The 13,058-nt window shown below is 43.0% G+C and overlaps 1 protein-coding gene across 1 annotated transcript in view; it reads left to right on the forward strand.

Annotated features, from left to right (window-relative positions):
• Positions 1 to 13,058, forward strand: part of CAMK4 (calcium/calmodulin dependent protein kinase IV) — a 341,896-nt gene that overhangs the window by 277,084 nt on the left and 51,754 nt on the right. The window contains exon 7 of the mRNA XM_073624608.1: positions 2,250 to 2,324. Coding sequence (XP_073480709.1) covers positions 2,250 to 2,324 — 75 coding nt within the window. The remainder of the gene's footprint in view (positions 1 to 2,249; positions 2,325 to 13,058) is intronic.

Raw genomic sequence — 13,058 nt, forward strand, 5'->3', positions numbered from 1 at the left:
ATTACGGGTCCCAGATGACTGAGCGGCCAATCACGCCGCTTGCGCATGCACAGTTGCTGTGAAGCCACAGCCCGGCGCCCACAGTTGCAATGCCAGCACCGCCGAACGGAGGGGGAGACGAGCGTGGCTTCTATCCCCCGCATCGCTGGACCGTGGGACAGGTAAGTGTCCGATTATTAAAAGTCAGCAGCTGCAGTATTTGTAGCTGCTGACTTTTATTTATTTTTTTAAAAATGGGAACTCCTCTTTAAAGATAATAGGAGAATAATTGCCAGAAATAAAGAAGTGAATAAGAAAGGTCATGCATTTTTGAGGGGATCTCCGGATCACACAACACCCTATTTAAGATAACAAATCCATGGCTGCCATGTGTTATCAAATTTCGATTGAGTATTGGTGACAGTAGATTATATTTTATTGTTAATCATTATCCAGTTCAGTTTATGCTTAACGTATTCAAAGGATATCGTTGGTTGATTCCAAAATTTAGCTATGGCAATTCTGGCTGCCAGAATCATGTAAATGATAATTTTTTTGGTTTATATTTAGATGTTTCTATATCAAGTTTTAAAACGGGGCTGTTTCAGGCGTCCTGGAACAGGGCTATTTCAGGGGTCCTGGAACAGGGCTATTTCAGGGGTCCTGGTTGTACATTTTAAAGATTTATTTAGCTTCAGTAAACTTAGAAGTGAGGGTTAGGGCACAGGATACACAAATACAAGCAAAATTACAGCTCCAGAATTCTCTAGTAAAGCATGTATTTGGCCCAGTCAAGCAGAACCCAGGCCCTATGCAATCACAAATACTTTAGTGGATGAATAGTGAGAAATTGCACTATCCACCACCAGCAGCCTATACCTAGCTTCCCAGGGCACTCTTCAGCACAGAAGCCTCCTCCTAAGATGCTCCACACAGGCAGCCATTCTTCTCCAGGACGCAAGCCAACTTCTGTTTTCTAGTTCAGCCCATCTTTCTGCAACACCATGCCTAGACATCAGGCTTGGAAGGCAAGGACCTTCCCTACTGGCGGAAGCAAGGACTAATTCCCACTAGCATCCCCTCCAAACAAAGCCTGGGAGGAAAGACCCTTCTGAAAGGTCATCCCAAATAGTTATTTTCTTTCCTAGGCTGCATTACTGGTAATAAACCACCTGATGATTGACCAGAGAGAAATAAATATTAGTAACTCAGAATGCTGTTTCATTTGCTCTATCTACTAGAGAACACTCCCTAGCAAGAAGCAGAAATAAACAATAGTCTGATTTTGGGGGAAATTCAACACACACAGAAACATTAATAATTAGAGCTTAGGCTGACTACAGTGTAGCTTTATCTAAAATTAGACAAGGGACACTCCCGCTCTGTCCCTACATGCATTTTTGCTCCCTTTAGGGAGAAATCTACTAGGCACTGACATCTAACTCAGGCTTGATTCACACAACCCATATTGATGGAGCAGTGGTTCGCTTGCATTCCATCCATTGTTCCAACAGCTATACAGGATCTGCCAGTGGTCGTGATGTAGCGAATAGTAGGTCACAGCCCAAACATTACAGATAGCAGTGAGGGACCGCACCCCCCCAGCCACATGTGTACTGAGCCATGGGGTACATTACACTGAATCAGCGTACTTGCCAAGGGTCAAACAAATCTGCTTTTTGCCTCCTTTTCCAGTGTGTGTACGTAAACCTTTGTTAAAGGAGTTTACTTATTATGGTACGAATTATGATATGATGGTAGCAAATCTGAAACAGGAAAAAACAAAACACAGCTGTCATGATTCAATAATGTCTCTCCCCCCTCCTTCACTTTGTGATTTGCTGTCTGTATAAGGTACTGGAGTGGGCGAGCACACATATTACCTGCATCCTCAATGCAGGGAAAGTGGGCCAAAGTGTAAAAGCAGAACTCCATGGAAATGTAAAAAATAACTATAGCTCAAATATGTATTAAAAAAAAATTAAATACATTTAAAAATACTGTTAATTTAAATTTCAAAAGTATGTACTGTACAGAAAACACTTCTGACAAAAGGGTACTGAGGACCAGGCTCCTCTTGCCTCTGGGCTCTATACCATTTGCATGAATTGTATGATGTTAAACATCAGAAAACCGGAAAATTACAACTGTATGTAATTATTGATAATAATTGCAACATGCTTGTGGAAGGTTTTGAATTATTTATTATCTATTTGTGATCTGTTTCTGGAGCTGAATACTTGTGTCCACTTTTATGCTATGTCTTTCAGCTGACTTTGGGCTGTCAAAAATTGTGGATGATCAAGTGACAATGAAGACTGTGTGTGGGACTCCAGGATATTGTGGTAAGAGAAATTAAATATTCCCATTTACTGATTTGTTTTAAGCAAAAAGCCTGACACAAATGCAAACATTGTTTAATATGAGAGAATAGCTCTAAAGAATACTGTGGTCTCATACCATAATACAGGTGATGTGAGCAGTGTATTTCACCACTTCTCGTTGTCCATGTGAACTTATTCTTGTTTATTTGAATATTAGGAAAAGAGTACAGAGAGGCATGTAGTGGTGCTTTGGTACTTGTAGGCACAAGGGTGCCCATAAACTTCCACATGGATAAAGTATAAAACAGATGTAAAAACAAATGCGGCCAGCACTTACTCCAATGGCCATTGTTCTACATGCACATAAAGGCGGCGTGATATTAAGATAGGCAGAGGCCCTGAAGACATGCATGCGCATGAAACTCGCCGAGTAGAGCCCTATACGATGATGTCACGCCGCCAACTCCGTGTGTATGTGGAGCGGCGGCCATTGGAGTAAGTGCTGGCCGCATTTGTTTTTACATTTGTTTTATACTTTATCCATGTGGAAGTTTATGTGATTTAGGAGCATTAATACATAAATACTACACTATATACAGCATCTCTGGCTCTGGGTGGTGAGCATTTCTCCATTAGGAGATGATCAGCAATTTTATATATTGAGAGGAAAGGACATCATAGACCTCCTGAAAAGGTGGATTACACATATAGGCTAATTACCATTAGTCTTCTGGTGAGTGCAATGTGGTGGAGGATTTGCACTATTGGACACATAGATTGAGCTGCACTTTTTCCTTTTTTTTCTGCATGGAAGCACTTTAGAATTGAGAGTTGGCCCTTTGGAATTATATACTGGACCATTAGCATTGACTTATACATTTGGATGATCTAATTGAGCACCTTTATTATAGCACTGTTTATATTGATTTACTATATTTATTTATCTGTGTTATCTTTTGTGATTTAATAGTGATCACAGTTTATATATTTACACATATAATTGGTATATGCATAATACTATTTTTTTTGTTGGCGCTGCACTGTCTGTTTGCTTTATATTTGTTAGGGGGCTTACACATAGACAGTGTTGGTAGCGTTGAGTGTCTTGTACGACAAAAAATGCTCTGTGTTGTATTGCTCCCCATTGCCCTGCAAATATTTTGTAATAAATCTCAATGTTTTTAAAACATTTTTCTATGCAGGCAAGTGACCACAGTGCTCCAGCTCCTTCTCCTTTCTGTGCGGATGGTGGGGGTGACCATTCTCCCTTGTTGACTACCCCTAGAGCTATAGATGCTGGCAAGTGACATCACTACTTTGGGTTATTCAGTCCCTTTGTCAGCCCTCCATGTCACAACTAAAAGCCGGAGCTTTGTGGATCACATGACTGTATATAAAAACATTAAAAAATATATTTACATTTAAATTTATTATAAGGGCAATGGTAAGCAATGGGCTAGGCAACATTTTTTAAGCTGGTTTATTGTTTAGCCTCTTCTAATTTAAGGCATGTTCCTATTTATAGCTAAACTTTAGGTATGGAGGGGGGCGAGGCCGGATGGGAGACAGAGAGGACGTGTACTGCCTGAGCTCCGCTCCTGCTATAATCCTGCCAGTTATCCGGGCTCCTTTTATTCCATCTTGAAGCCTATTTTCAGTTCCAAGAGCACGCCGTGCCTCCCCCCTCCAGTGGCGGCCATCTTGAGCATGAGGAAGCCTGTGACTATCATGTCGGCAGCTACACAGACACCTCCTGGGCAGTAGGAGATGGTTGGACCTACTTCCACCGACATCCTTGAGGCCATAAAGTCCTGCAATGACACCATTAAAACCTGCAAGGACACCCTTACGGTCAAAATTGATTACCTGGCCACGGACATCAGTCTAATATGCCATGATCAGGACAAGTTCAGATCTCGGGTATCGGAAGCAGAGGAATGTATCTCTCAGCTGGAAGATTCTACCAGGGCGGATTCCAGGGAAATGCATGCCTTACAGCTGCAGGTAAAGGCGCTCCAGGAGAAGGCCATTGATACTGAAAACAGACTTAGGCTTAACAATGTCCGCATCCTTGGTCTGCCTGATCAGGCAGAAGGCCCTAGACTCCTGGAGTTTGCCGAATCCTTCCTCACCAAGCTGCTAGACCTCCCTAATATGCCACCCGCCTATGTGGTGGAACGGGCCCATAGGGTCCCCTCACTCCTCCTATCCCAGGGCACCCCCACGGCCGTTTCTCTTTTGGCTGCTTAACTACAGGGTTCGAGATCGAATACTGATAGCCGCCAGGGTGATACAAGACCTACGATACGAGGGCGCCAAGATTATACTATTCCCTGACTATTCGCCTGAGATCCAACAAAGACGCCGCTCCTTCACTGAGGTTCGCAAGCGGCCCCGGGAACAAGGCCTCAAGTTTAGCCTTCTATATCCCAGCAAGCTCCGGGTGGTGGATAGGGATGGGGGAACGGTTCTGCCCGAGCATAAGTTCGGGCCGAACTTTGGTTGTTCGGACGTTCGCCGAACAGCAAATTTGAAAGCCGCGAAACCCCGTTAAAGTCTATGGGACACTAACATGAAAAACCAAAAGTGCTAATTTTAAAGAATTATATGCAAGTTATTGTCATAAAAAGTGTTTGGGGACCCAGGTCCTCCCCCAAGGGACATGTATCAATGCAAAAAAAGTTTTAAAAACTGAAGTTTTTTCAGGAGCAGTGATTTTAATAATGCTTAAAGTGAAACAGTAAAAATGAAATATTCCTTTAAATATCGTGCCTGGGGGGTGTCTATAGTATGCCTGTAAAATGGCGCAGTTTTCCCATGTTTAGAACAGCACCACAGCAAAATGACATTTCCAAATGTCCCAAAGGGCCTGGTAATGGACTGGGGGGGAACCCATGCCGTTTTTTTCAATCAGTTTTATCTATGTTGCTGAGACCTAACAATTCATTACAGCTGCGATCAGTTTTGAATGACTTTTTTTTCCTTTAGAAATGTAATTTTGCTGTGTTACCCTTCTAAACACGGGAAAATTGCACCACCTTACAGGCATACTATAGACACCCCCCAGGCACGATATTTTAAGGAATATTTCATTTTTACTGTTTCACTTTAAGCATTATTAAAACAACTGCTCCCGAAAAAACGTCAGTTTTTAAAACATTTTTTTGCATTGATACATGTCCCCTGGAGCAGGACCCAGGTCCCCAAACACTTATGACAATAACTTGCATATTATGAAAATTATGAAAATTAATTATGAAAATGAGCACTTTTGATTTCTCATGTTCGTGTCATATAGACTTTAACGGTGTTCGTTTGTTCGACCAAATTTTTTGCCTGTTCGCCAAGTTCTGGTGCAAACCGAACCGGGGGGGGGGGGGGGGTGTGTTTGGTTCATCCTTAGTGGTGGATGGTAACCACGCCAAGTTCTTTAAAACTCCTAAGGCTGTGGGGTCCTGGCTGGATGGTCGCTAGTTTTGCTGCTGACAGACCCCTTGTGTGGTGAGGTGCATTTTGGATACCGTAATGCTGCAAGTATATGGGCCTTGTTTCCTTTCTTCTGTTTGACACCTTGGTTGACAGCCATTATGTCATATCTTTATAAGAGGCACCCGTTCCTAAGTCCCCAATGTATTTCTCTCTTATCAAACTTGGCCAAACTGCCAGCTTCAGAATATATTGGAGCTCGCTGTTTGGGGCCAGGCGCTTTAGTCACCGTGTGATTCCCCCTTTTGTGACTAACTGCCATCCACCCCTCCAGGTTGCCCACCTGTCTGATTTCCTGTCTACCCCCCAGGTCTGAGGGGTTCACACTGCCACAGAATAGAAATGAATACCTCCGGAACTGCTATTCTCAGTTTTCATTTTTTTTTCTCTTTTTCTTCCTGCCCCACTTTATCCCCTGGAATACACACTCCGGAAGTCTACTTGTTTTTGAAATGACACATGGTAATCTGACCACGTCCTGCTGATGATCACAGTGTTCTGTCTTCTCAGGTTTGGCTAGTAAACAATGCATTGTTAAGTTTTGGGTACAGACCATTTCCCAACCCTCCCCATACATTTTTGGGGGGCATTGGGTACCGGTAGGATAAGAACGTTGTGCTTGGGAAGTTTTATTTTGGTTTTATGTGTGTTAATTACTATATTTCTTATGCATGTTGGCTCATACTACAATACTGCTACAATGCTGCTCACCCGAACTGTGGAGTCTGTTCTAGACTCTGCTCTCTTAATCTCAATATCCTGCCAATATGATCATGGCTTCACGTGACTGGGACGCAATGTTGGTGCTATCCTGGAATGTGAGGGGTGTAAACTCTAAATTCAAAAGGGCACTCTTATTCCAAGGGATTGCAGCCCAGCTGGTCACAGCAGTTTGGTGGCTGCTTCTGGACGCATCTAATCCCGCGGCGGTCCTGGAGGCGGTTTCTCCAAACACCCCCATATGGAACAACCCCACCCATTTTTTTGCACTAGCTAAACCCAAAATATGGGCTAAGTACAAAATTAAATTAATCTCCGATATTACCTTAGATAACTTCATATACTCGTTTGATCATTTAATGTCATAATATAATGTTCCGTCCTCATACCTATTTCGATATTTGCAGTTATCCCATGCTTTCAAAAGCTGGCTCCCTCTCAGTGAAACACAAGTGGTACAACCTGATTTGGAAAGGAGCTTGCGATATGAATGTACAGAGAAACCTACCTCTACGCACATCTCCTCCGGGTTTCCTCCTGTGAGCTAAAAACACTTCATCAGCGTTGGACACAAAACGTTCCGGAGCTGGACTCTGAGGATTGGGAGGACATATGGGAATTTCCATGTAAAATTCTTGTCTCCCTAAGAGACCGTCTCATACAATACAAGATCGTCCATAGGGCGTACATTACCCCTTATAGGTTTCAGAAAATAAAACCATGCCTTTCCCTGGTGTTGGCGCTGTGCCCAGGCCCCGGGAGACTTCATACATATATTCTGGTCTTGTCCCGCAATTAGTGTATATTGGGTGCAATTAATTTCAGTGGTGCAAGACATCTTAGGTATTGTTATAACCCACAGATATGCTTATTGGGATTGGTGAAAGAATTAGTGCCCAGAGTGGCCGAGAGAACTCTGATCAGCCTCCTTCTCTTCTATGCCAGGAAAATGATCGCCTTATGCTGGAAGAAAAGGGCCCCGCCCTCCCTCTATCTTTGGAAAGCACATGTAAATAACATACTACCTCTTTACAAGGATACATACTATCACAGAGGCTGCCCTAGAAAATATGACAGAGTGTGGACTAAATGGTTAGCTGGACCATCCACTGCAACATCTGCCTGAGTGGTCTACTAGACACACATATATACCCCCCTTAAAGAGTTAATTATTTGATGCCCTCTCTGCAGGTCACTATGCTGGAGTTTTTTTTCTTCCTTTTGAGCATGAGACAATTTATATATATATATATGGTTTTGCCGTGTCAGTGCGCTTATGCGATAATAGTCTATCTTTTGTAATGTACCTTCTGAGTAGGTTCCTGCGCGGGTCTTTTTTTTTTTCAAGGAACACAGTCGAACACAGACATCTGGGCAAACACAGTGTGTTATCTTACATCACATTGCACATATATGTTATACACTATAGCATTTTATTAACTGTTAAGGACAATATGACATTTTGTTATCTGAAACGTCTCTGTCTTATTCTGTGACAGTTGCTATAGTTGCTATACGTGGGGACGTGGCCGACGATCCCGAAGCTGATGGACCAGTCAGGTCCCTTCCGGCTGGATTTTTGGGGTGCCCTTCAGCTCTCCCACTTTCTCAGAACTCTCCCGGCTCCGGGATTGTTTGTCAGGCCCCTTACCACTTTTGAGGAAAGCTGTTCTGAGATGGGGCCAATGCCCTACATACTTTCAGCTAACTACGAGTTGCTAACTACCCCTGCGGAACCGCACGTGTTGAACTGCATACAAAATTGGGAGCGGGACCTAGGTAAAAATTTCAGCACAACACAGCAACAACATATTATAAGGTTTACATACAAATCCTCTATCTGCGCAAAAACACAGGAGACCAACTTCAAGATCCTAACCAGGTGGTACAGAACCCCAGTGAAGCTGAAAAAATTCTTTCTAGACGCCTCTGATCTGTGCTGGAGATGCAAGGAGGACAAAGGCACCATCCTGCATATTTTCTGGTCCTGCCCTAAATTACAACACTTTTGGACGGGTGTCCAACACATCCTCCAAAAACTCACAGAACGCGAAATACCCAATGACCCAGCATTCTTTCTCCTACACGCCACCAATATACCAGGGAAAATCTACAAAAGATCTATTATCCGGCACCTTCTTGATGCTGCTAAAGCATGCATCCCCCTTAAATGGAAATCATCGCAGCCCCCAACAGTAGGGATGTGGCTCCGAAAGGTTAAGGAAATAGGCAGATTGGAAGATCTCGTTCTAACTGCACGAAACCAACAGGAGCGATATTCCAAGACTTGGGCACCATGGCACGTCTTTATCTTCTCGGATGAGGGAAGAGACCTCCTGGACAGCGACTCGAATGACTAAATGACACCATACTAACTAATTAACTGACTAACTAAATATTGATCTCACCAGCTTCAGAAGATTTGGGTGTTTTATCGGATTACCCACGCGGCCGGCGGGCTTACATAAAGATATCCTCCAGATTTTCCCTCCCCACTCCCCACTCCTCTTCCCTACCTCCCCTCTACACCCCCCCCCCTTACCCCTCTTCCCTATGTCCCTTTTTTTTTTTTTTTTTTTTTTCTCTCTTTTCCTGGTTAGCTAGTCCCGAATTTTTGGGATCTAAACTTTTTTAGTATAAAAAATTTTAAAAAAGAACTGGAGCTGGTCGGAGACTGGACGAAGGGTAACACATATGCACAATTAAGACTGCTATTTAATGTACACCCAGAGGAAAGACGCCGCCTGCGTGGGTCTTTACTGAAGCTGTGACACACTACTTTTGAGTTGTTGTCTGTATACGTTACATGTTTTTATATGCAAATAAAACAATAAAACAAAAAAAAACCCAGGTATGGATTTTATTGTGTAGTTATGTTGGTTCAGCTTTGACCAATGTAAGTATGCATATGCCACGCCTGTGAGATCCATGTGGAAACTAGAGATCACTGTCTTGCTGCATATTAACCAGATGGAGTCACCCACTTGGCACTGGCACCTGTCACAGAACAGCTTGCATTCTGTGACATCACAATCTCCACCTAGTCCAGTCAGAAAAGACCTTGTATTCCATGAGAAAAATGCAAGGCATTCTGTACAGGTGCCTGTGCTGAGCAAGGGACCCCCTGTGTTCACTATGCAGCAAGCACCCACTCGGCATAGGACCCGAAAGACAGCGGCATTAGAGACTACTACAGTGCTTTCCAGCTTTTACATAAAGTAGGTATGACATATACATACTGACATATACATACTGGCAGACATACTGACTGCCACAGGTATGACATATACATACTGACCTTGATCCAAGATGGATTAATGTAACTATGCAAGAAAATCCATGTCTGAAGTTCAGTCCTAATGCATTTATAATCTCTATTTCAAAAAGTAAAATATTTGCATTGATGAAAGCCGAACTTTGTGTAACTAGAAAATAAATTATTGTGAGCAAGTATTTAAAACAGATCAACAGATCTTGCAGTAAAGGGCAGGGTCCACTTATACTGTCTGGACCCCCTTCTTTAAAAAGCAAGTGCTTGCAAAAGACTTGAGTGTCTTCTCACCAGATTTCACCTGCTCTGCGTTCCCCCAGAATCTTCCCGGCAGAACAGTGATTTCGCTCCCAGCAGTGTGAAAGATAGGCATAGTGTAAATACAGACAAAAAACAGAAAAGAGAGAGCGCACCGGCCTTGTGCATTATCTTTAAAAAAGTCTTCAGAGTAGGCTCTGAAGAAGAAGGTGCTACCTTCGAAACGCGTGAGCCAGCAGCTGTACGTCCTGTCCGTAGGTCTGGAGACTGCTATCGGTGTAACCACCATCACCATCAATAGACTATTATGCGTGATTTTTATCTACCCTTGTGAGTAGTACTTTTACGTTTCCTTTTTTAAATAAACTTTTTTAAAGATAATGCACAAGGCCGGTGCGCCCTCTCTTTTCTGTTTTTTGTCTGTATGTTAGGATTTCCCTATCCTTGAGGGCAGCAAGACTGAAAGCTACTATCCATCGAGTACTTTGAACTGTCGGGCTACACATTTATGCGCAAGAGTTTTTGGTTTTGTTATAGTGTAAATATAAATCTAACTTTCTTCTTTACAGGTACATTTTCCACATACAAACATCAGATGATCATTAAAGGGGGACAGTGTATATGTAGAACTGACATTGTATTGCAAGTTTTGGACTAAGTACAGAATGATTAAGTTTTGTTTTTAGATACACTTCAAGCAAAATATGCCACAAGTCAAATGTTTTATGGGGGTTTATTTACAGCTTAGCTTATGCATCCATTTTCCTACATGACCACATAAAAAGTTTTGCTTCATTTCTCATGTTTCTTGATGCTTTCTCTAAATAGCATACTGGAATTTATTTGATGGCAGATTAACATTTTGTAGAATACAAATAGTGTTTATTATTTAAAATAAAGGTCAGTTTGGCGATAGCTCTCTGGCCCTCCTTCAAACGCTGTATGAAACCCCCACAGCATCCTTGATGCTCAGAGGATATCCATCCCAATCCCTTGATATTAGGAGGGGAACTAGGCAGGGTTGTCCATTGTCCCCGCTGTTATTTGCCCTAGCAATAAAGCCATTGGCTATTTGGACCCGAACCTGTTCAGATGTCAAGGGCATTATATGTGGAGATAGAGAGCACAAGTGTTTACTTTTCGCTGACGACCTCCTGCTGGCCCTGTCATAACCTATCACCTCCCTCCCCATCTATATGCCATTCTACATTCGTTTTCGGAAATCTCGGGCCTTAAAATTAATCATAGTAAATCCAGGGCACTGAACCTCTCTTTGCAGAGGTCCACCCAGATAGCACTCAAACAATCCCACCAATTTATATGGGAGCCGGAAGCTCTTTCCTAGGAATAAGACTAACCTCATCTATACAAACTTTATATAAATAAAACTATCCTGCTCTGTTCAAAAGACTGACAGAAGATTTAGCCAGATGGCAGATACACCCCCCATCGTGGTTTGGTAGACTACACTCGATAAAAATGAATGTTTTGCCGAAGATCTTATACTTATTTTGTAATATACCTGTGTTACTAGTCCACTCCGACCTGCAGACATTCCAAAAAAAGATTCTTCAGTTTATATGGGGAGACAAGAGGCCCAGGGTGAACAAAGGTACAATGTACACTCCAAAACAGAAAGGGGGACTTGGCCTGCCTGATTTACAGAAATACTTTAACGCAGCCCAAATGGCCCAACTTACTAAATTTCACTCCCAACAACCCCAAGCAATATGGATGACAATGGAATCTTATTCTTGTTACCCTAACCCAATTTCACATATTATGTGGCTGCCAGTGAAGGTGAGACGATCATATTATGTCCTACCCTTTCCTTCTTGCTAGAAATCTGGGATAGGCTCTCAAGGACTCAGAAATTCAAGTCACCCCACAATCCGCTAGCACCTCTATTGAGAAATAGAGACTTCATCCTGGGCCTCACCCCCCCCTGCATTCGAATGGAGGACCAACAAGGATCTAATACGGATAGCAGACCTCTGTGATCACAAGGGTATGCTGACTGAAAGAACCCTGGTAGAAAAATACCAAATGCCAAATACTGAAGATTATAGGCTCACCCAAATATTGACATATATCTCGACAAAACTGAACTACATGACGCTATGGGAACGAGATCTTCAAGAAAATCTGGATCGCTCACCAATACCTCCATTATAGAGGCTAACTATAAGGTTTTATTAAGATGGTATATGGTACCGCCCAGACTGGCCACTTTTGTGCCTGGAGCCGCCCAGGAGTGCTTTTGGGGATGCGGCCAGGTGGAAACTACATATCATATATGGTGGACATGCCCCAAGGTCAGGAGATTTTGGATCAGGGTCTACAACTTCATATACACCCTCACCCAGATTAACATGGCAAAGTCCGCGAACCACGCACTCCTGGGTGGCAGGGTAGCTGAGGCCTCAAAACATCAAAGAAGGCTTCTTACATTTATATTTATATCAGCTAAAATCACAATAGCAAGAAACTCAAGGTCTGCAGCCTTACCGTTTGACCAACTTAAACACAAATTGTCATGGCTTATGCTAAATGAAAGGCTAACAGCAGTAGTGCAGGATAAAGTGAAATTGTTTAATAAAGTATGGGATCAATGGATCAGATACTTGACAAATGACCCCCGGACAATCACAAACCAGGACCCTTCTTGAAGGACTGGTCCAGAGCGTGGAGCCCCCCCCCCTCTCCCTGACCCCCCACTAACTCTGAACCCTCCCCCTTTCTTTTCTTTCGAGATCTACTCCCTTTCTTTTCTCAGCAAGACACTAACCTAATGTGGTCTGGAGGGGCCCCCCGATACCTGGGAAGCCAGACCCCCCCCCAAATAGATGGAAGGAGAGCTGGTGTTTCCCGGGAGGTGGGCTGTATTCCAAGGCCTATGTTATAGAGCATGCACATGGCCATAGGCTATGATATGAGGATTACGGTGGAAGAACCACAGTAGGATATGTTCTATACACCACAAGCACTAGAACAAACAAGGTACAGTCTATATCAGTATA

This window comes from Aquarana catesbeiana, linkage group LG01 (genome assembly GCF_042186555.1).
Source record: "Aquarana catesbeiana isolate 2022-GZ linkage group LG01, ASM4218655v1, whole genome shotgun sequence".
NCBI classification, from domain to species: Eukaryota; Metazoa; Chordata; class Amphibia; order Anura; family Ranidae; genus Aquarana; species Aquarana catesbeiana.